At 38.3% G+C, this 24,042-nt stretch overlaps 1 protein-coding gene across 2 annotated transcripts in view; it reads right to left on the reverse strand.

The window, feature by feature from the left end:
* The window catches only part of Pex16 (peroxisomal biogenesis factor 16), a 275,960-nt gene that overhangs the window by 223,567 nt on the left and 28,351 nt on the right, over positions 1-24,042 (reverse strand). Inside the window, exon 2 of one of the 2 annotated variants that reach the window (XM_090386046.1) lies at positions 3,173-3,285. The exons of the other annotated variant lie outside the window; for it this stretch is intronic. Within the exon in view, the coding sequence (XP_090242172.1) occupies positions 3,173-3,285 (113 nt within the window). The remainder of the gene's footprint in view (positions 1-3,172; positions 3,286-24,042) is intronic. 2 annotated transcript variants of the gene reach the window in all.

Genomic DNA, 24,042 nt, shown 5'->3' on the forward strand with positions numbered 1-24,042 from the left:
TTCCACTGAATAACTGTAGTCATTATTTGGTTTTAACTGGTGTCTGCTAACATCCGTGAAGTAGTCTGTTTACGCCTGTCTATTTTTCCCTTTTCCTTCTTTGAGAAGACTGGTCTGCCTGTGTCGATGTCATCTTCTGGATGAATTTCAAGAATTGTATCGTCATCGCCTGCTTTTTCATCGATGTCCATGGTTTCAGATCTGAGTTTGTATTTATCACTTCTTTCAGTGCTCTTGGTTTGTTCTTTCTGTTGCAGTATGGGATTCTTATCTGGAGGAACTGATACGGGTGTATTTACCTCTTTTGTTACATAACTGGAGGGAGAGGCTTCCTTTGATGAAGAAAGTACTGATTTAGCCCAACCAGATATAGAGATATTTGGAGGGACTGAGCAGTCAGTTTGAGTTGATACTGAGCATAGTCGTTGAGTAATTGACGCATACGTAGATGATTTAACAGGAATTGTAAATTGTTTTTTTGCCTCTTGGTATGACACCTTATGCTCTATTTTATATTTCTGGATATTCTTTTCTCGTTTCCATTGATCGCAGTCCTTAGAGAAGGCAGAATGATTTCCATGGCAATTAGGACAATTTTGAGTTTCCTTGTTACAATCAGTATGTGTGTGTTCTTTAGAACCACAAGCAGCACAAGTGACTGCACCTCTGCATACAGTTTGCGAATGACCAAATTTTTGGCACTTGAAGCACCGTACCGGATTGGGAATGTATGGTCTAACATGACATCTGAGGTATCCAGCCTTTATAGTTGTGGGGAGAATTGGTGTTTTAAAGGTCAGTATAACTGTCCGAGTGGGGACGAGCTCTCCATCTCTTTTGATCAAAATTCTTTTGGCGTGGATTACATTTTGATTGTTTAATTCATGGACAAGTTCATCTTCCGATACATTTAGGAGATCCCATTCTGATATTACCCCTTTAGAGGAGTTCAAGGTGGCATGTGGGGTAACCTTTGTGGGAATTCCACCAAAGGTAGAAATTTTCAGAAGTCTCTCTGCATGTCTATGTTCGTTCATCTCCACTAATAAATCTCCAGATCTTAATCGACGAACCATTTTTGGAGGGCCAGCCACATTTTCGAGACATTTCTGAATCAAAAATGGAGATAACTTACTAAGTGGTTGGTCTGTGGAGGAATGCAATATTAAAAAGAGAGGAGCAGAATGATCTGTCCCTTCTTTTTTTTGTCTCTTGGCATGGGATGGATTTAAGTCATGATCTAGAGCATGTCTATCTACATCTGGATCAGTAAATCCATGGCTAGACTGTTTTGTGTTTTCCATTACTGCTCCTTTTAACCCTGGGAGAGTGGTTTTCTTCTCCCAGACTTCCAGCCCCGCCACGTGGAGGCAGGAGCGGTGCCACCAGTGACCAAGCGATAAAGAGATTAGTTGTTAGTGTGTTAATAAGTTATTCCTATATACAAAAAGAAAGGTGTCTTGCCTTTCTGTCAAGTGCGCTAACTTCTTTACTTCAGAAGCGCAAAATTAAATAAGCTCAGAAAAATAACACTATTCTATAATCAACCGCTCTTTTAAGTAAATCGCTTTCAAAATCGCTTAGGAATCGCTATAGTCACTCGCTTGGCACTCGGGGCCAAAACTTCATATCTGACTGCACAATTACCCCAAGTTCTTTTCATTCTCTACTACCCTGAATGAGTACCACACAATCGATACGTTACTCTGGGGTTACTGCTACCCATATGCAGTACTTTACATACATTCTGTCAATGTTAAACTTCAGTTGCCACCTCCTCAACCCATCTGCTCAACTTTTCTAGATCCTGTTGCAGTAGTATATTATCATTACTGTCATTAAAATCCCTGTCAACCTTTGCATTGTCTGCAAACTTAGACATTAATCCTGATATACTTTATCAATATCATTGATAAATACAGAAAACAACACTGGGCCCGAAACCAAACCATGGAGGACTCCATTAATAACATTAGTCCACGAAGAGCAGTGTCCATTGATTACCACTCTCTGTCTTATAACCCATTCAACCATCCTTTTATCCATTGCAGCAACTAGCCCTTAAATGCGATACTGCTCCAATTTGAACAGTATCAAAAGCTTTCCTGAAATCCAAGAATATGATATCAAAATTATTTTATTATTATTAGGAAATTTAAATTACATTATTAGGAAATATTAAATGTCCATAAATGCTAGAGGAGGAATTTACCTACAGATATCTGTTTAAAACAATTTAATAAACTAAAATTTTGTATTTCACATGGGAATCTGCTTCCCTTATTCTAATATTCTTTGGATTGTTGATGTTTAGTTACTATCTACAAATAAAATGATCACCACCATGATTGATACCTGAAAAAAAAAAATTAAAACAATCATGTTTCAGCATAAAGTCTGCCCAAATTCAGTTTGTAGAATATATAATTATTTTGTATAAAAAGTGCAGCAGAATATCAATTACTTGAGTTTTGGATTTTCAATAATAATAATATATACTGTATTTTTACCAACTATTTGCTATTAAATGTTTGTAAAAATAGGCAATATATACACAACTCCTACTAGCATTTTATTATCTAAACCCAATTAATCACACCAATTATTTTTAATAAACTGATAGCAATTATAATAAGCTTATTTCTGCTCCAATTTTAATGTATCAAATGGCAAACAAAGACACTTCCTCCTTACTTAGAAGATCCATGGCTGACTTGCATGCCAAGCACAAGGGGTTATAAAAGTCAAAGTGACATTCACTTATGTGAATGCCAGCTGTCAAACACATCTGTGAAGGATTCTAATCCACAACTTTCAGCTGTGAAACAAACTGCTAAAATCAACATGCTACTAGAGCACTGTGGTCACCAAATTTCGTGAAAACATTCTAATCAGATTTACAGGTGCCTCCGTAGCCAGGTGGGCAGGAGCAGCACACGCTTCTTGATTAGACTGGGGTTCGAGCCAGTGACCACCAAAATACAGAGGATGTGGAAAGGGCAGGGAATGACCACCGCATATCCCCGGGGCAATATGGCCTTAGTTGCTAATGCTCCTATAAACCAAATAACAACAACAATCAGATTTAAAGAAAATTTCACAAATAAGAATAAAGAAATTTATCTGGGATGGTTGAATCACCATATAAGAACTTATTCCAAAAAATACTTACCAGATGAGTAGGTATATTAGCAGCTTTCTTCAAAATGGAGTCATTCAGAAGAGTAAATAAACTAGATGCTGAATAGATGAGTTCAGATATCACAGAAGACTGCTGGAAACGGCCTGCAAATGTGATCTCTGTTAAAGTGACAAATTAACACTTATTACTGTACAACGGTTTTATAATTTATTGCTATCTGTTCTTTCTAATAGCTGACCCTTTCCTTTCATGTAATTACCAATTAATTTAAACCCCTATAATCTAGGATAATTATGCACACTGTTTCTATAATTATCCAGCTTCTACATTTTGTAACTTAGTTTTCCTGGTATCATTTTGCATATTCCTTTACTTTTTAAATTTGGATGCACAACTTCTATATTCACACAGTGGCAGTACTAGGCTGAGATCATAATTCATTGAAAGTGGACCAAATCTGCAAAGTCACCAGTCTCAATATGCTGTCAATATTTAAATACAGAGAGAGGGAAGAAAGAAGGCAACTATGGCATTTGCACTTCTTAATTATTATTATGCATAAAAAATAAATTGCCTAACTCATATTCTTATCCAAATCAATATGAGAAATTCCAAATCAATTTGAAAGAGCTGATTGTCAAGAGTCAGGAAAAAAAAAAAAAAACTTAAAATGTAGAGAATTTTTTTTTTCACACAAAATGTATTTTTTAAAAAATAAATAACATAGAAAGGCATGCAATTTCCTCCTCCCTTCTTTCCCAATGCTGTCATATATGACAAAGTAGAACCTGCCTTTCACAAACCAATCACCAATCACTTTAATAGAAGGTTTCCTTTACATCCATTGAAACAACTGGCACCAGTTGGTCACAAATTCAAGACTGATTATTCAGACAGGCTACAGCTAACCAAAGGAAGCCATATCCAAAAGACACTCCCCCCCTTACTTAGAAGATCTATATAATTGACTGACTTGCATGCCAAGCACAAGGGGAAGGACCTCTCTCTATACTTTTCACTTAGCTAATAGAGAAACACCAGAAAGCCATACTATGCAAATACTGTACATCCAGATGCTAAAGACAACCTGATCAGAATCCCAACTTCTCCACAATGCTACCAGTTAGGGTCATAAACTGAGACAAAGTGATGACACAACAGTTCAGCAGTAATGTATGGTAATACCTCCAACCTTTTTCTTTATTGTATTAACTTCACAGAATTAGTAAAATGATGTAAGAAAGCAAGTTTATAGAGAATCAGCAAAAAAAAAAAAAAAAAAAGTCCATTCCTTCCAATAATTTGTCTAATCCTTTAAATTTATTCAAATTGCCTACTTCTGCAAACACTAGAAGGATATTTTTTCCAATAATCACTCAACTCTCAGGCTAAAAACAAATTTCTGCACATCTACCCTACAACTATCCTTTTTTTTTTTTTTTCCCAATTTAAATTATATCCCTTATGCATGTTGTCTGAGAAAAAAGTAAGGATGCCATCAGCATGTAGTTTACTCAATCCATTTAAAGCCCAAAACACTTCAATCAGGTCTCCTTATAAGTACCTAAATTCCAAGGGCTGCAATATGCAGAATTGATGCCTTTTACAGTAAGAATACCCTTTTGTGTTCCTGACTAATTATGTTTGCTGTTCCTATACCCATCCCAACAGAGCTTACCATTGGAATGGGTTACAACAAACATCTACATCCTTCTTAAAATGAGGCTTCCAGCCCTGTATGCACTATTCAAGATGTAGCCTAACCATTACCTTATACAAAGGATAATCATCCCCTTGTCCCTACTGGCAAATTTCCTGTATATAATTGACAGAACTCAATGAGCTGTCCTAGCAGTCTATCTGCACTGCTCAGAGAACAATTTCAGATTACCATTAGGTCACTTTCATTCTCACCACCTTGAGCGTGGTACCACCCAATTAGTATAATATTCTTGGGTAACTGCTTCCCATATGCAATTCCTTGTATTTTTCAATGTTAAACCTCAGTTGCCACTTCTCAGCACAACTAGCTAATTTATCTACGTCCTGTTGCAACATCATACCTTGATTTCTGTCATTAACTACCCTGCTAATTTTCTTATCTGCAAACTTTTACATTAATCTTGATATGTCTTCATCAATACTGTTAATAAATATTGAAAACAATAAGGGGCCCAGCACTGAGCCCTAGTGAACTCCACTAATAACATTAGTCCAAGAAGAGTCATGTCCATTAAGAGCCCACTCAACTAGCACTTTATCCATAGCAGTAACTTGCTCCCAATGCTACACTACAGCAATTTGTATAGCAGACTTCCATGTGGAACAGTATAGAAAGATTTGCTGAAATCTAAGCATATGTCAAAAACTAATAATATTTTAGGGCAGAAAGCCTCAAACTATGACATTAGTTAGTGCATTTGTATCATTTTGTAAGAGAATGCAAATGTTACAAAATATTGCATCATTTTGTAACATTTGCATTCTGCTACATGGTTGGATTTTTTTTAACAATGTAATAATGATGCCAATGTACAAACTGAAATTTGTACATTAGCATCATTATAGTAACATCTCATACTGTGAAATCCTTCACGAGTTGCCATCCTTACACTTCAAATAAATAATGGTTCCCATTTGATAAATAAAAGTACCAGTACTTATTTTCAGTTGAGCAGCACCATTCAGATAGCACTGTTTTGAAGCTATCTGACTTCTCCTGAAAAAGGCCTCTGAGGTTGGGCAAATTCATATTTTAGCATTAAATCAGCTCACACACCAACATAAGAATAAGTATTTACTGTAACTAAAATATTTACATATTAAAATAAAATAAATATTTACAAAAACTGCATTATATTAAATTAGATTATATACATGTAAAAAAAAAAAAAAAAAGCATTAAAACTGTGATAAAATACACTAAAATAAACCGGATTAAAAGCGATAAAAATCTCTGGAGCTTTCGAAACATCGGCTTCCTTCCTCAGCAGTAACAAAACTTCCTGCAGCACATCCATATATAACAGGCTCAAGGAACTTATACACTTTGTGCAGTCGGCGCATGGTCTGAACTGGAAGCGGAAATAGCTCGGGAACGTGTTAAGCAAAACCGTTCATCCATACTTAGGATGATAGTTTCAAACAGAGGATGCATACGCATACCTCTGTCCCTATTCATAATATTGTGGTCGGATGAACAGATTCGTAGGCTCTCGAGCCATTTACGGTTCCAGAACCCATGCGCTCGATCCACGATAACCGCATCCTCTGGGGAGATTTGATGCTGCTTCTCCCAAAAATGTTCGGCCACAGCAGACTTATTGTAATCAGCGGTTTTTATAGCATTTGCATGCTCCCCCAGACGATCCTTGAGCCGTCGTTTTGTCTCACCCACATAACATTCCCCACAATCCGGGCATTTTATCCTGTATACTACTCCACTACTCAGGTCCTTTGCTATTGGGTCTTTTACCTGAGACAACACTGTGTGCAACCTCCACCCGGGAAGCTGCACACAGCGTGTTTTATAACCCCGCAGAACTCTAGCGAGATGCTCGGTAATGCCCGGATAGTAAGGAATGTATGCGGTAGCCACAGGAACAAACGGTTACTAAACCTGTCTATGATCCTCTGGGGGTATCCGCATTTTCTAAGGTCTGCTGTGACTCATCTAATTTCACATTCTTTGTCCTCAGAGGTGGTGCAGTGTGACCCTGCTCTATCTAGTAGAGCTTTCACTACACTATTCTTATGCTGCCCAGCTTGTGCTGAACTATAATGGGTGTACTGGCCTCTGCACATAGGTTTTTTAAACACAGAAGTTTTGAGCCTAGGGCCTATCCCAGAGACCAGTACATCCAAGAAAGGAAGGGTACCTCCTGTCTCCACCTCTGAGGTAAATTGTATAAATTGGGAGAAGCTATTAAGCCAATGGAGTGCATCATCCTCTCTCCCCTTATGGACCACGGTGAAGGTATCATCAATATACCTTTTCCATTTCTTTATGGGAAACTGACATCCACTAAAAACCCTGTCCTCTAACTCCTCCATGGCCAGATTGGCCACAATGGCGCTAATAGGAGATCCCATGGCTGTACCGTGAACCTGTTTGTACATAACACCTTGGCACACCATAGTGGTGCTGGCCGGACAAAGTTCCACACCAGAACAAATATCCTCTACATTTAAAAGCGATCTATTACCCAAAGAGACATCATTACTCAAAGATTTTCTAACACAATATATTCCATGTTTAATTGGAATGCATGTGAATAGTGACACCACATCAAAAGAAATCATGCTCTCGTTTTCATTTACAATCAAATCTTTCACAAAATTCACAAATTCTTTACTGTCTTTTATGACATAGTTGGACTGGCCCACTATAGGCGAAATCAATTTAGCAAAATACCCTGACAAAGCATATGTAGGGCTTCCTATAAATGATACAATAGGTCCGCAACAACAGATGGAATCCTGTTCCAACACCCGCTTGCTGAAGGCTAACTTCTGCACATCTATTCTACAACCATCCTTCCTCAACTTGAATTTATGCTTGCTCATGTGTGTAGTCTCAGCAAATGGAAGACTGCCATTAACATTCTGCTTACTCAATCCATTCAAGGCTTTAAACACCTCAATCAAATCTCCCCACAGGTGACTAGTCTCGAACCTCAATCAGGTGCTCTCACCTTTCTAGGTAAGAGCACCATTTTGCTCCCTTCACCAGTCTGGTTGCCCTTCTCTATGCCCATTCCAGCAGATTCATCCTAAAGTGAGGCCTCCAGACATGTCGAAGGGCATTAAAATGGGGGCCCCATCAAGTTCTCAGCTGCCCAACTCAACACCAGAACACTCTTATGCACCAGCCAACACAGCAGCTAGTTATTGTTGGTGACTCAATTGTAAGTGAAATGACAATTGAGTCACCAATAGTTAATGTCAGTGAAAACAAAAATGGAAAATATATTGTGCAAAAAGGATAGGTGGAATAGGACCAGGGTATGTCTTCCAGGGGCAAAAGTTGATGGCAGTGTAGAGCAGATATCATTTTTAAGGGCATGAAAGGTGATATTGTTGTACACGTTGGCAATATTGACATTAAGTGTAGGAGATCTGTGGATTTACTAAGTACAGGTCAATGCTGAAAAAAAAAGTTGCGAGTTAAGGTTAAATTTGAAAGTGTCTGCAACCCTGAACAGACACGATAGGAGGGAGTATATGATGAGAGCCTTGTCAATAAATTCAACCTTGGAGAGACTGCAGGGATCATGGGGCAGAATTTTTTTCAGCATGGTCTGTGCTTGTTAGGAGAGATTGCTTCTACAGGGGATACACTTAAATAGAAAGTGTGCAAGAATATTTGCTGATGCTATCGAGGCAATGTTAGGTGGGTCAGAAAACTGCTAGCTTGGAGGGATTCACAGACTAATATATTAATAGGAGAGGTGGAAATGATTCTTGCACTGCTTCTATTGGAATGAGCAGCAGCCTGGAAAACCAGATGCTGGGGATTTCAGGAACTGATGGGGGTCATGAAACAAGGGTAAATACATGGGCTGTGTTAGAGTAACTAAGAGTAAGAACAAGTGCATGTATCAGGTGGCCTAGGGGTCCCTACTCGACCATCTTCAATTTTGTTGAAACTTAGTGTGGATGTTTAAACAGATTTCAGATGAAGCACTTGTGTTATGTGGAATAAATCACAAAACATTTTCAAAGTTTTAAGTGTTAGTTGCACAACGGTGAGAGGTAGTGCTCTGCAACTTGGTACACCTAGTTAACTTTTGGCAGAGAATGCAAAACGTTTGGTATCCTGGCTCAAAAACCTTCACATTTTTTACAATGTAGTCTAAAACTGGCACCAAAAATTTGTTGCAACAAATTTAAGCAAGACTTTTGAAAGTAATAATTTTGAAATAAAAACCTTTGGAACATTCTGTGGCTAAGGTAAAGAAAGACAACACGAGAAAAACGAGAAATGTCGGATAACTTACGCAGAAAATTAGTTTCCCAACACCAGACTAGTGCTGCCCGCTCGGTAAACAGGCAGTAGGTGTTATCGGTCTGGAGCCGAAATCGAGAAGGATATATTGATTGACAGGTAAGCATGGCAAACTTGATTAGACCGGGGTAAGCATGGCAAACTTGATTAGACCGGGGTAAGCATGGCAAACTTGATTAGACCGGGGTAAGCATGGCAAACTTGATTAGACCGGGGTAAGCATGGCAAACTTGATTAGACCGGGGTTCGAGCCCGTCACCACCAAATGGTGGTGACGGGCTCGAACCCCGGTCTAATCAAGAAGCGTGTGCTATGCACTGCTGCTCCTTCCCACCTGGCTACGGAGGCATCTTTGTTCCAACTAAGAAATACTGCACTAGGTTCAGGCCTAGTGAGGCTCACTAGGCCTAGTAAGCCTTAATGAGACTTGTGGCAGAGAAGAAAATGCATAGGATGCACATAAATTGTCGGGCAACACAGAAGCCTATGGTAAATACAAGCTAGTCTGTAATCAAGTCACAAAGGAGGTTAGGCAAGCGAAGACATATTATGAAAAATCTTTGGCAAAGGATGCAAAGAAAAACAGCAAAGACTTCTTTACTTATATAAACTCTAAAAGCAAAGGGATGAATCAGATTGGTCCACTTGATATCAATGGTTTGACTGTAGATCATCATTCTCAGAGAGCTGCCAAACTAAATGCGTATTTTGCACCTACATTCATACATGAGGATATCAGGAGTTATTCAAGGAGGAGACGGCCAGATGTTTTTCAAATTCTAACAGAGTTAACTGATTTTGTAATAACTGAGAGCAAAGTGGAGGAGAAATTGTTGATGTTAAACATAAGAAAGGCACCTGGAGTGGATGGGAGCTATCCAGTTATATTAAAGGAGGCAGCAAAGGAAGTAAGCAAACCCTTAGCCATAATTATGTGAGCATCCTTGGACTCTGGGGAAGTCCCCACGGACTGGAGTTGTGCATATGTATCTCTAATTCACAAAGGGGAAAAAAGGGTGACCCAAGAAATTATAAACCTGTTAGTTTGACTCTGTTCCATGAAAAATAATGGAGTCACTGGTTAAAGAAGCATTGCAGGATCATCTAGACAAGACAGCAGTAATAATTCAGACATAGCATGGGTTTTTCAAGGGGAAGTCTTGTCTGACCAATTTGATTGGTTCCTATGATATGGTCACAAAGAAAATGTATGCAAAAAATAATTTTGATATCATACACTTGGATTTCAGGAAGGTTTTTGATACTGTGACACATGGAAGACTACTGTACAAATTGGAGCAGCAACTTGCCCTTAATTTTGCACTAAGAGCAAGTTGCTTCAATGGATAAAAGGATGGTTGAGTGGGAGAAGCCAGAGAGTGGTGATGAATGGGTACTGTTCTATATGGACTAATGTTATTGGAGGTGTCCCCTCAGGGTTCGGTGTTGGGCCCATTTTTGTTTTGTATATTTCTCAATGATATTGATGAAGGTATATTAAGCTTAATGTCAAAGTTTGCAGATGATACAAAGGTTGGTGGGGTTGCTAATAACAGTAATGATAGTATGCTGCTACAACAAGATCTGGAAAAGTTGGGTAGATGGGCTGAGAAGTGGCAACTGAAGCTTAACATTGACAAATGCAAAGCACAGCATATGGGTAGCATTAACCCCAGAGAAATGTATCATGTGGTGTTACACTCAGTGTAGTGGAGAATGAAAGAGATCTGGGGTTACCCCCAGGTCTCTTTCATTGTGCAGTCAGATATGAAATTTTCTGAGCAGTGCAGACAGGCTGCCAGAGTAGGTCATGGGGTCTTATCGATGATATACAGGAATTTTGCAAGCAGGGATAAGGAGGTGATTATCCCCATGTATAAGGCAATGGCCAGGCCACAACATGAGTACTGCATACAGGTCTGGAAGCCTCATTTAGGAAGGCTGTAGAGTTCTAGAACGAGTATAGAGAAGTACAACAAGACTGGTGAAGGGAACAAAGGGGTACTCTTATGAAGAAAGGCTTAAGTTCTGCAAATTGCAGCTTCTGGAGAGTAAGCACCTATAAGGTGAATTGATTGAGGTGTATAAGGTCTTGAATGGATTGAGCAGGCTCAATGCTGATGGAATTCTTCAAGTTGCTCAGATTATAAACCTGAGGCATAGATTCAAACTGAGGAAAAATAGTTGTAGAATAGATAGGTTAGTGGAAGTTTGCCTTTAGCCAGCGGGTAGTTGATTGCTGGAACAAGCTTCCATCTGTTGTTGTGGAAGTTGATAGCTTAAATAAATTCACGGCAGAACTAGACAAACATTTGGAATGAATTGATCAGTGAGTGAATGGTTTTTTTTTGGCTGATGTATAAGCTTGCTTTCTTGCATCATGTGCCTCTACTAATGCTAATGTGAGTAACCAGCTCACAAATTCAACTCAATATCTAAGATGTTAGTTTTCCATTATAAGACCTTCTATTTTACTAGCTCGCTCTACTTGCCTGTGTGAGTCATCAATATACAGGGTGTCCTAAAAAGGTGTAACCAATTTTAAATGTTTGTAACAAATGTAATTTTAATGATAGAAACACAAAACCTGCGCTAAATGTCAGAAAAACAGTTGAAGTTTTTACTTCAATAATCCATTCTAATAATCTGTTCTTTTCTTTTGCAGTTTGTGATGGTTGTCCTGAAGTTTAAGTAGAGGTAACAAAATGATCCCATGACAAAAGCACAGGTAGTGGAGTGGTTTATTGAAACCCGGTCTGAAATGCAGGTTCAGTGTAATTCCAGGAGTAAAGACACAGTCTGTAAGACCCCTGTTGCAGACATCGCAGACTTAAAGCGCAGGATTACAAATGCAATTACCACGATTAAGCGTGACATCCTTGAAAAAACACGGGATGAACTTTATTATCAATTAGATATTGTTCGTGTGACAAGTGGTGCACATGTTGAATGTCAGTAAAAACTTCAACTGTTTTTCTCACATTTAGTGCAGGTTTTGTGTTTCTATCATTAAAATTACTTTTGTTACAAACATTTAAAATTGGTTACACCTTTTTGGGACACCCTGTACTTATCTCAGGCCTACTATTTCATTTACAGAAATCAAATACAGAAGACAGTTTTAATAGAAAGAAATGATATCATACTTAGAGAATAAGGTATTTACAGAAATGAAACTAATATGAAATGAAAATAGACATATTATTCACACTAATAAAACTTGGATCAACACTAATCTGACATGCACAAAATGTAATTCAAAAGAAAGAATTATTCTAGTAATAATGAAAACAACTATTAAAAAAAAATAAGTTTATTAGTAAAATAAAGGTCAGAAGAGTTTACATGATGGAGAGCATATAAGAACAGCACAATATTTAGTGATATATATATATATATATATATGGCTTGAACCACAGTCACTCAAGTATATGCAGTTACATACTCTTGTGCTTGACTACAGTGGCCTGTATATTATGCTTTCAGTGGGTACGTACTATTGAAGTTCCTATCTTTTCCTTTCATATTTGTTTATTGCAGCATACATTGAATGAAAATGGTATTTTATAAATATTTAGTAAAAAGTTGTATTTTTTAAAACATTTTTATTATGAAAAAAATCATAATAAAAGTAAATTTAATTGTAATATCAATTTTTTTAATTTCCAAAAGTTGTCTTATCTTTAAATTCCAGCACAGCTATAAATTTTTGCCACACCAGCAAAAAAAAAAAAAAAAAAAAAAAAAAAAGAGAGAGAGAGTGTTTCACTTAACCTATGAATATCGATGCTGCTGAACTTTGAATTTTGCTTGAAAACTGTCATCATTAAATTATTCCAATAACTAACAACTTACTGGCTAAAGGAATCAATGCACGTGTTGAACTCACTTCCCCATTTCAGATGATGGGAATGGATAATTTAGTCATGTGCAGAGAGGTTCAATTTTTTTTTTATAAATAGTATAACAAGTAGCTCACATAAAGCTTATAACTTGGCTGTTGCTGAACACTTCCTGTTAAGTTTTTTTTTTTCTTCTAGTCAACAGCACTATAAAAACTGCAAAAATGAAATACTTGTATCATGTTTGTAAATGCAAGTTTTCCCAAAAATTATTTTTTATAACATCCCCATAATTTTTCTGGCTTAAAACAATGTGTGATCAAAAGGTTTGAAGATTAAAGTTATATTTTAGAAATGATGAGGCTTACTGGCTATTTGGATTAATCGTAATCACCTTCAAAATATACACCAATTCCAATGTGGAAGCAATTGGAACTTCTGAAAGTATTTTTGATACATTTCTTTTGAAATTACTAATAGTTCCTGTGTTCCATTCTGAATAATTTCCTCTGTCAATGCAAATATGTGATCTTTCAAGCAGGCTTAATCTTAGAGGGAGGAAAATTCACAGAAAGCTAAATCTGACAAGTAGGGTAGATGGGGACCAACAGTGATGCTTTCCAAGAAATACTTGAATGGAAAATGTGTTCAGAGGCACTGATTCAAGGCTTACACTTGGTGAGTATGGGCTTGGCACACCCAGGGTCCTGAGCTGGATATCATCATTCTTCTCTTTCTCAGTGATTACTTTCTATTTCTCTCTCTCGGGGTAACTTGGAAATTTTTTTTTGGCTGGTGCAGCATAAGCCTCAAGCTTCCTTGCACTATATGGCTGCTAATAATAATAATAATACCTCTGAACACACTTTCAATTCAAACTCAATTGACCACATTTTCAATTCAAGTGCTCAATTGAACACTTTAAATTCAAGCCCACTCCAATTCCACAAAACTCACTTTTCTGGTCATTTTCTCCAAATGGCATTGCACAATCAATGTAGAAATGCTTGACCATGCAGGATAAGTTCATAATGAATAATGCCCTATAAATCAATAAATATAAGCATGATCTTCACATTTGATTAAGATTGTCTTGCTTTTTTTTAGTGAGAGGCCTTTGCCTTTGTTTCTGGGGCACAACTATACACACCATGCATCATCACACCAATAATGATGTAAAAATCAAATGATGTGTGGGTCAGCAGCAGCACATCTGATATCCTAACATCTGATAACAGTGATGATCATGATACCACTGATCTGAGGCCCAAACTTTGCTGAAATGTGTCACATTCCCAAATCCTATGTTAAAGTTAATTGGTATCTCCCATAAGCAATGCCAATTTCACTAACCCCTTCACTGACACTTAAATACTGATCACTTCTGATCGGATCACAAACAAGAGTAACTGAATCATTAGTTTCTGAAGTTGATGGGCCGTCTTCAACAGATAAGCAGTCTTGATCTCATAGAAAATAGCTATACTTGATGACTTGACAAGGGAAACGGGAAGCATTGTTCAAAAAAAGGACAGATGGAATAGGACCAGGATATGTCTGCCAGAGGCAAAAGTTGATGATGTAGAGAAGCTATAATCTTTTAAAGACACAAAATGTGATATTTTTAATGCTATTAAGAGATCTGAAGATTTAATTTAAAAAAGTACAGAGCAATGCTGAGAAAAAGTTGAGTTAGGACTTAAATTTAAAATGTCTGCAATTCTGCCCAGACATGATAGGAGGGAGTACATCATGAGAACACTGTCAATCAATTCTGCCCTGGAGAGACTGTGTATTTCCACCCCAAAAATTCCACTACATTGCTCATGGGGTGGAATTTTTCTCAGAAATAGTTTGGGCTTTTTAACAGAAAGGACAGTTTTGAGATGGATGGAATACACTTAAATAGAAGGGGTACAAGAATATTTGCTAATGCTATTGAGGCAGTGTTAGGTGGGTCAGTAAACTGCTAGCCTGGGGGAGCAATACACACACTAATGACACATTGCTTTCCAGGCTGCTGCATATTCCACTAGAAACAGTACACAAATCACTCTCACCTCTGCCTGCAGCTACTGTTAATGTGATTTGTGCAATGATTATAGTGGAATATGCAGCAGTCCAGAAAGCAAGGTGTCAGGGCTTCCAAGATCTGCTAGGGCACTCATGGATCAGGTAAATACATGAGCCGTGTTAGGGTTAGTAAAAGTAAAACCAGTTGCATACATACTTGCATATACACTAATGCTAGGTGCATAGTAAATAAATTAAGTACTGATTAAGTCAGGGCTGTATGGTACTTGAGGGGGGGGAGACAGATACAGAAGACATTAAGGGGCCTCGCTTATTCATCTTGAGACTTTGATAGCTCCCTCAATTGGGGGCCCCAGTGTAGTGCATCCAATGCACCCCCCCCATTTGCACAGCAGTCATCAAATGTAAATACTGTTGGGATATCTGAGTCATGGTGTCACTCAGACATAAGGGATGCAGAATTTGAATATGGGGAGTATAATGTGTACAGAAAGGATGTGGGGGGATCATTCCCTTAGTTAAGCTTATTAAATCTAAGGCATTGCATCTAGTTAACATTGATGGCCAGTGGAATGTTAAGTCAGTCTGGAGACTAGACACCAGCGAGGTGATCTGATAGAGGTATATAAAGCCTTGAATGGTCTGAGCATGCTCAATGCTGATGGGATTCTTCCTCTTGCTCAGAATAATCACCTGAGAGGACATAAATTCAAATTGAGGAAAGACAGATGTAGGATAGATGTGTGGAAGTTTGCCTTTAGCCAGTGGGTAGTTGATTGGTGGAACAGAATTCCATCCCTTGTTGTGGAAGTTGATAGCCTAAATAAATTTAAGGCTCAGCTGGACAGGTATTTCGAACGAACGGAGGTTTTTTTTTTTTTTTTTTGGCTGATGCTGCATAAGCTTGCTTTCTTGCATCATATGCCTCTACTAATGCTAATGGTGCAATATAAGCATAGGAAAAACAAAAATAAAAGTAGGAGTGTGTTATATACCTAATCATTGTGATTAGTATAATGAAAAACTGTACAGACATATAGTTTGGGCAGTAATTCACTATGTCTAATAATGGGGACTTTTAACTTTCCAGATACTGACTTGACCTGTGGGTTGGTCAATCACACAGTAACATGACTTTTGTGGATTTATTGGATCATTATTTACTATACCAGCATGACTGAGATGCAACAAGAGAAAGCAATACTCGATCCATTATCAGCAGCAACCCTTCATGCATTAAAAATCTGCAGATAAAAGACCCACTAGGTGGCAGTAATCATTGTACTGATTATTATTATTACTATCTAGCTACATGGTCCAAAGAAGGCTGACGCTTATGCTGCACCAGCCAAAAAAAATTCCCACATTATCCTGAGTGAGTGAGAGAGAGAGAGAGAGAGAGAGAGAGAGTCAAAAGGGAATCACCAATAAAGAGAAGAATGATAATATCCAGCTCAGGACCTTGGGTGTGCCAAGCCCATACTCACCAGATGGTGAGCCCTTGGGGTAGTTAATGTGGGATTTAATTAAAGATCTAACTGCTGCCAAGGGCAAAGGAAAGGACTTTGCTTTTGAAAATCAGACTACAGCGGGCTCAGCCAATTTTTAAATTCTATGCAGTAAAACCAACTGATGAAATTGCCAATAACAAATCCTAAATCCGAAGCATATGGGGATGCAATTGTAAAAGCTACTAAGCTTTTTATACAAAAAAAAAAAAAAAAAAAGATACTCTTCAAGGCTTAGATTTAAATGTCAGATGAACTGATGAGACATGGCAGAGAAGGAAAATGCATGGGATGCATATAAATTATCAGGTGATATAGATGCCTACAATAGATAACAACTAACCTGCAATCAAGTCACAAAGAAGGGTAGGCAAGCTAAAGATCCCAATAAGTCTCAGGAAAAGACAGGGTGTGATAACTGAGAGGAAAGTAGAGGTGAAATTGTTGAAGCTAAAAGTAAAAAAGCACATGAGGTGGATGAGACCTATCCAATTATATTAAGAGATGCAACAAAAGAGGTAAGCAAACCTTTATCCACGATTACGAGACACCTTGGATTCAGAAGAGGTCCCTGTGTATGGGAGATGTGTAAATTTATCCCCAATTCACAGAGAGATTAAAGGGTGACATGCTTAATTTTACAGACTGGTTAGCAGACTTCTGTTTCAGGGCAAAATATGCGATCACTGGTTAAAGAATTAATGCAGGACCATCTATATAGAAATGCAGTTATACTGCAGTCACAGCATGGATTTGTTAAGAAGTGTTATTGTTTGGCCAATCTGACTGGATACTATGACACAGTAACAGAAGAAATGGATGCAAAAAATAATTCTGACATAGTATACTTAGGTTTTTAGGGAAACCCTGATACTGTTGCACAGAAAAAAACATATACAAATTGGAGCAATGTGTTATTAAGGTAAGTTACTACTGTGATGAAGCCATACCAGGCTTGAAGTCTAAGTTTGCTGATGATATGAAGGTTTGCTGAGTTGTTAATTACAATAATCAGGGTATGCTACTGCAACAAGATCTAGACAAATCAGGTAGATGGACAGAGAAGTGGCAATTAAAGTTTAATATCAACAAATGTATAGGAAGCAGAATTCCTAGATTAACGTACCAACTGCATGGTGCTACGCTCAGAGCAGTGGAAAATTAAAAGGACCTGAAATTAATTGTGCAATCTGATACGAAGTTCTCATAGCAGTGCAAACAGGCTGCCAGGTCAGCTTGTGGAGTTTTGTCAATGATATACAGGAATTTTGCCAGCAGAGATAAGCAGGTGATCATTAGCATTAGTAGATGCATTTGATGCAAGAAAGCAAGCTTATGCAGCATCAACCAAAAAAAAAAAAAAATTAAAAAAATAAATAAATAAAAAATAACCACTTCCACTTCATCCCTCTGTTCGTTCGAAATACCTGTCCAGCTGAGCCTTAAACTTATTTAGGCTATCAACTTCCACGACAAGGGATGGACGTCTGTTCCACCAACCAACCACCAGCTGGCTAAAGGCAAATTTCCGCACATCTATCCTACATCTGTCTTTCCTCAATTTGAATTTATGCCCTCTCAGCATGCTCAAACCATTCAAGGCTTTATACACCTCTATCAGATCACCTCGCTGGTGCCTAGTCTCCAGACACTGTAATTTGCAAAACTTAAGCCTTTCTTCGTAAGAGCACCCCTTTGTTCCATTCACTAATCTTGTTGCCCTTCTCTGTACTCGTTACAGCAGCTCTACATCCTTCTTGAAATGAGGCCTCCAGACCTGTATACAGTACACTAGGTGTGACCTGACCATTGCCTTATACAAGGGAATAATCACCTCCTTATCCCTGCAAGAAAATTCCTATATATCATTGACAATACACCATGAGCTACTCTTGCAGCCCGTCTGCACTGCTCAGAGAACTTCATATCTGCCTGCACAACCACCCCCAGGTCCCTTTCATTCTCTACCACTGTCAGTGTAGTACCACAGAGTTGATACGTTGCTCTGGGGTTGCTGTTTCCCATATGTAGTACTTTACATTTGTCAATGTTAAACTTCATTTGCCACCTCTCAGCCCATCTGCTCAACCTTTCCAGATCCTGTCGCAGCAGCATAGTGTCAGTAGTGTCCTTGACAATCCTGCCAACCTTCGTATCATCTGCAAACTTGGACATTAAGCTTGATATACCATCATCAATATAATTTATAAATACAGAAAACAATAATGGACCCAATATTGAACCCTGAGGGACTCCACTAATAACATTAATCTACGATGAGCAGTGTCCATTGATTACCACTCTCTGTCTTCTCCCACTGAACCACCCCTTTATCCATAGCAGCAATTTGCCTCCAATGCCATACTGCTCCAATTTGTGCAGCAGTCTTCCATGTGCAACAGTATCAAAAGCCTTTCTAAGATCCAAGTATATGATATCAAAGTTATTCCCTGCATCCAGTTCTTTTGTGATACATCATAGCATCCAATCAAATTGGTCAGACAAGACTTCCCCTTATCAAAACTGTTACGAGTGGTATGAATCCCAACTTTCTCTTTCGAATAAATTAAATATTCGGTAATGGATAAATTAACTATTAGTCTGATTATCCCTAGTTGCTGATGTATATTTTGATTGTGTTAAAATCAATAGAATTGTAATACCATCAGCAAGGACGGAAATCAGTAAAATCAAATAAATATTATTCGAAATTAGAACTAAAATATTAAATATCCTCTCAAGACCCAGCCCACTCGTAACCTTGCTTAGGAGAAAATTATATACAGTACATTTCAGCTTTAAGAACTTCCGTTGTAAGGTCACAAAATGTCAAGGGGAAAGTGTCTTCTCGTATAAACACGCGAGCGTTTGGCAAGTATGGGAAGATGCTATAGCAGGGGAAGAACAGTTCCTTCCCCACATAAACAACAAAATACCTTTAGCTCTTTCCGAATGATGGTGATATTGAATAACAATCTCGCTTGTCCAAAAATGGTCAGAAAAGTAATACCAGTGTAAGTAGCCATGACGTATTTAGGTTGGCTGCTTGTTGAGTGGTCCAGTGGAGGAGTCAACAGATTTCTCAACCATGACCTGGTACTTGGACCGCCTAAGATTTTGGCCTTGGAATGAGAACATCCAATGAGACAAGCGATGGAAAGATACCCAAAAGATTTGACCCTGAATATAAAAGCAAAGGAGAGAAAATAGAAAAGAAGAAGAAGGTATATGGGGAAGAATTGAGTGTTAAGAGCTAAGAATTGAGAAGTAAAAAGTGTTCTTGTTGTTGTTGTTAAGTGAGAAACAGATAGTATAGCGTTAGTAAGAAGAATTGGAAAATAGTTCGACTTAGAAGCTTAAAATAGTCGCGACCTTTTGTTTGTAGTGTAACTTTACCTAGTAAGAATTGAGCCGGTGAAAGTCATCTTGGAAAAGTCAAGTAATTTCCAGCAGCAGAATCAAGCAGGGAGAAACATTCTGAGAAGGAGGAATCTCGATCGAAACATACAGGAAAACGGCAAGCGGAAATGTTTCTTCATGTATGTACGAAAACGAGAGATAGTTCAAATGGAATATTACGGTGACGCAGGTTTTAAAAGATGATTCCTTTCTAAGTTGATTTCTCTAAATGTTTAATATATGTTACATATGATTTGTATTACATGTCGCGGTACAACAGTTAAGTACCATGAATATTAACTGGTTAACATAAAAGTCTGATATTCTAATATACGTATTTAAAAATATTAAATGTCTTAAATGTTAAATGCTTAAAATATTAACTATTTTAAATATTAAAAGAGGAGAAAAGGTGAAAAGATGATGGTACCCAGTTGATATTCAACAAGGGCAAAATAGAAAATATATATATGTTTATGGATAGTATAGATTGTTGTATTAATGGTATGGCCCTTGCGAGTCAAATATAATTATAAGGAATCATGGTATAATACTAAATGGTTTAAATCAAAAGATGATAATATCCTAATCTTTAATAAGAAGATGAATGTTATAAGAGTGAGAATGAGCTATATATATGTGTATTTTTTTTCTATGTAATGTGTTTTATATATTGTAATAAATGATTGTTTTGTTTCTAATACTGCCTCGTTGCTGACTTCAGAGCACATTAGTAATCACCTGGGGTTGATTAAGTTCAATTAAAACTTATTGTGCTAAGAAGGGTAATTTCATTAAATTATTAATTAAATCCTTTCTTAGTTACACAGCGCAAAGCGGGTTCATCAAATTGCAATATAATCTGGATAGATGGGTCATCCAATCTTACCTATTATATTTTAGGATATACGAAACCCGGTCCTAAACAAAGCCACAAGGCTCACAGATAAAGCCATAACTATGTTGGGGTGGTCACTGAGAAAGGGGGAGGAAAGTTCAACCATGCAAATACAACTTAAAGACAGCCTTTATAGCAGGCACAGCCTTTTGTAATAGAAGACGACATTTATCATATTCCCCGACAAAATGGTTGTCGCGATTGTATTTAACTTTTCTTAATTATTATCTACATCACATCCGTCAACCAACGACCACATCCTATTCATTGTTCCCAGCTCTCTCTTTATCTCTCTATCTCCCCCCCCAATATTTGTTGCCGTGACCCTCTCATCATCCCCCCCCCCAACAAAACCATGCTGTGTCCGAGCTATAACTGAAGTCTTGTCTAGATGATCCTGCAGTGCTTCTTTAACCAGTGCCTCCATTAACTTTCCGGGAAAAGAAGTTAAACTCACAGGTCTATAATTACTTGTGTCAGCCTTTGATCCTCCTTTGTGAATTGGGGGTCACATTTGCACATCTCCAGTCCATGGGTACCTCCCGTGAGTACAAGGAAGCTCTCATAATTATGGCTAAGGGTTTCCTTACTTCCTTTGCTGCCTCCTTTAATATAACTGGATAGATCCCATCCACCCCACGTGCCTTTCTTGTGTTTATCTTCAACAATTTCTCCTCCACTTTACTCTCAGTTATTACAAGATTCTCTAGCTTACTGCCAGAGATGAATACACCTCTGGAATTCCTCTCGCTAAATAACTCCTCATGTGTGAATGTCGATGCAAAATATTCATTTAGTTTGTTAGCTACCTGAGCAGGATCATCAGTCAGATATGAAGTTCTAATAGCAGTGCAAACAGGCTGCCAGGTCAGCTTGTGGAGTTTTGTCAATGATATACAGGAATTTTGCCAGCAGAGATAAGCAGGTGATTATCCCACTGTACAAGGCAACGGTCTGCTGCAAGTGGAGTACTTCATACATGGGTCCGGAGGTTTCATTTTAGGAAGGATGTGAGCCTGTTGGAACAGAGAACAATGAGATTAGTAGAGCATACGATGCAAGAAAGCAATCTTATGCAGCATCAGTTCCAAATTGCCTGTCAAGCTCAGCCTTAAATTTATCTAGGCTATCACAACTTCCACAACAAAAGATGGAAGGCTGTTCCACCAATCAAACACCCACTAGCTAAAGGCAAATTTCCCTACATTTATTTTAGGAAAAATAAATGTAGACCTGGGAGTAATTGTGCAGTCAGATATGAAGTTTTCTGAGCAGTGCAGACAGGCTGCTAGGGCGGGTCATGGGGTTTTGTCAATGATATATAGGAATTTTGCTAGCAGGGAAAAGGAGGTGATTGTCCCTCTGTATAAGGCAATGGTCAGGCCACGCCTTGAGTACTGCGTACAGGTCTGGAGGCCTCATTTTAGGAAGGATGTAGATTTGCTTGAGCGTGTACAGAGAAGAGCAACACGATTGGTGAGGGGAATGAAGGGATTCTCTTACCAAGAGAGGCTTAAGTTCTGCAAATTGCAGTGGCTGGAGACTAGGCACCTGCGCGGTGATCTGATTGAGGTCTATAAGGCCTTGAATGGGTTGAGCACGCTGAATTCTGATGGGATCCTTCCACTTGTTCAGATTACCAACCTACGGGGACATAAGTTCAAATTAAGAAAGGACAGATGTAGAATAGATGTGCGGAAATTTGCCTTTAGCCAGCGGGTGGTTAATTGCTGGAACAAACTTCCATCTGTCGTTGTGGAAGTTGATAGGTTAAATAAATTTAAGGAGGAACTGGACAGGCATTTGGAGGGAATGGTTGATTTTTTTTTTTTTTTTTTTTGGCTGATGCTGCATAAGCTCCTACACTTGCTTTCTTGCATCATGTGCCACTACTACTACTAATACTACTATTCTACAGCTGTCTTTCCTCAATTTGAAACTGTGTCCCCTTGGGTTCTTAATCTGAGCAAGAGGAAGAATCCCATCAGCATTCAGCTTGCTCAACCCATTCAAGGCCTTATACACCTCAATCAGATCATCTTGAAGGTGCCTACTCTCCAGGCACTGCAATTTGCAGAACTTAAGCCTTTCTTGGTAAGAGTACCCCTTTGTTCCCCTCAACAATCTTTGTTTCCCTTCTTTGTACTCATTCTAACATCTCTACATCCTTCCTAAAATGAGGTCTCCAGACCTGTGCACAGTACTCTAGTTGTGGCCTGACCGCTGCCTTGTATAATGGGATAATCACCTTCCTGTACCTGCTAGCAAAATTCCTATACAGGCTGGACTTGATTAACGCGAATATTTCATCCCACGAACGCTTCGCGCAAAACGGAAATGCGTTAATCGAATATAATAATCAATAGGAAAAATTATAATCTATCTTTGACCTTCTGGAATGTCCATAAAGAATTTTAAAAAAATACGTTTTAAATAACTTTATAACTGTATACCATGTAAAAGATAATGTAATTAAATGTTTATCATAAAACAGCGGTTCCCAAACTGTGCGCCGCGTAATATTTTAAAATTTCGGGTGAAACAGCGATTCTCAACATCTGTCGGATGCCGTGCGAACTATTATCTCAAGGTAGTTCACAATTTCAACATTTCTTATTAAGTTGCTTGGACCTAAGAATAGGAACAGGTTTGGCACCTGTTCCTATTCTTAGCTACCCTAACACAACCCATGTGTTTACTTGTACCGCAATGACTCCCAGCAGTCTCTGAAATATTCTGCATCTTGTTTTCTAGGCTGCTGCTCATTCCAATAGAAGCAGTGCAAGAACCACTTTCAGTTAATCTGTTAGTCATTGTATCCCCCAAGATAGCAGTTTTCCGACCCACCTAACACTGCCTCGATAGCATCAGCAAATATTCTTGCACCCTTTCTAATTAAGTGTATCCCATCCCTGTAGAAGCAGAATCTCCTGTTAACAAGTATAGACCACTTGAGCCTTGCACAATCTCTCCAGGGCCAAACTGATCAACAAGGCTCTCATCATATACTCCCTCCTATCGTGTCTGGGCAGAATTGCAGACACTTTCAAATTCAACCCTTATTCGCCGCTTTTTTTCAACAGTGATCTGTACTTGTTAAGTAATTCTGCCGGTCTCCTACTCTTTGTTAGGTGGGTCGGAAAACTGCTAGCTTGGGGTGATACAAGGTCTAATAGATTAACAGTATCCACTGGCAGAGATGAAAGTGATTC

This window comes from Mastigoproctus giganteus, chromosome 12 (genome assembly GCF_048544385.1).
Source record: "Mastigoproctus giganteus isolate SK-2022 chromosome 12, ASM4854438v1, whole genome shotgun sequence".
Classification (NCBI taxonomy): Eukaryota; Metazoa; Arthropoda; class Arachnida; order Uropygi; family Thelyphonidae; genus Mastigoproctus; species Mastigoproctus giganteus.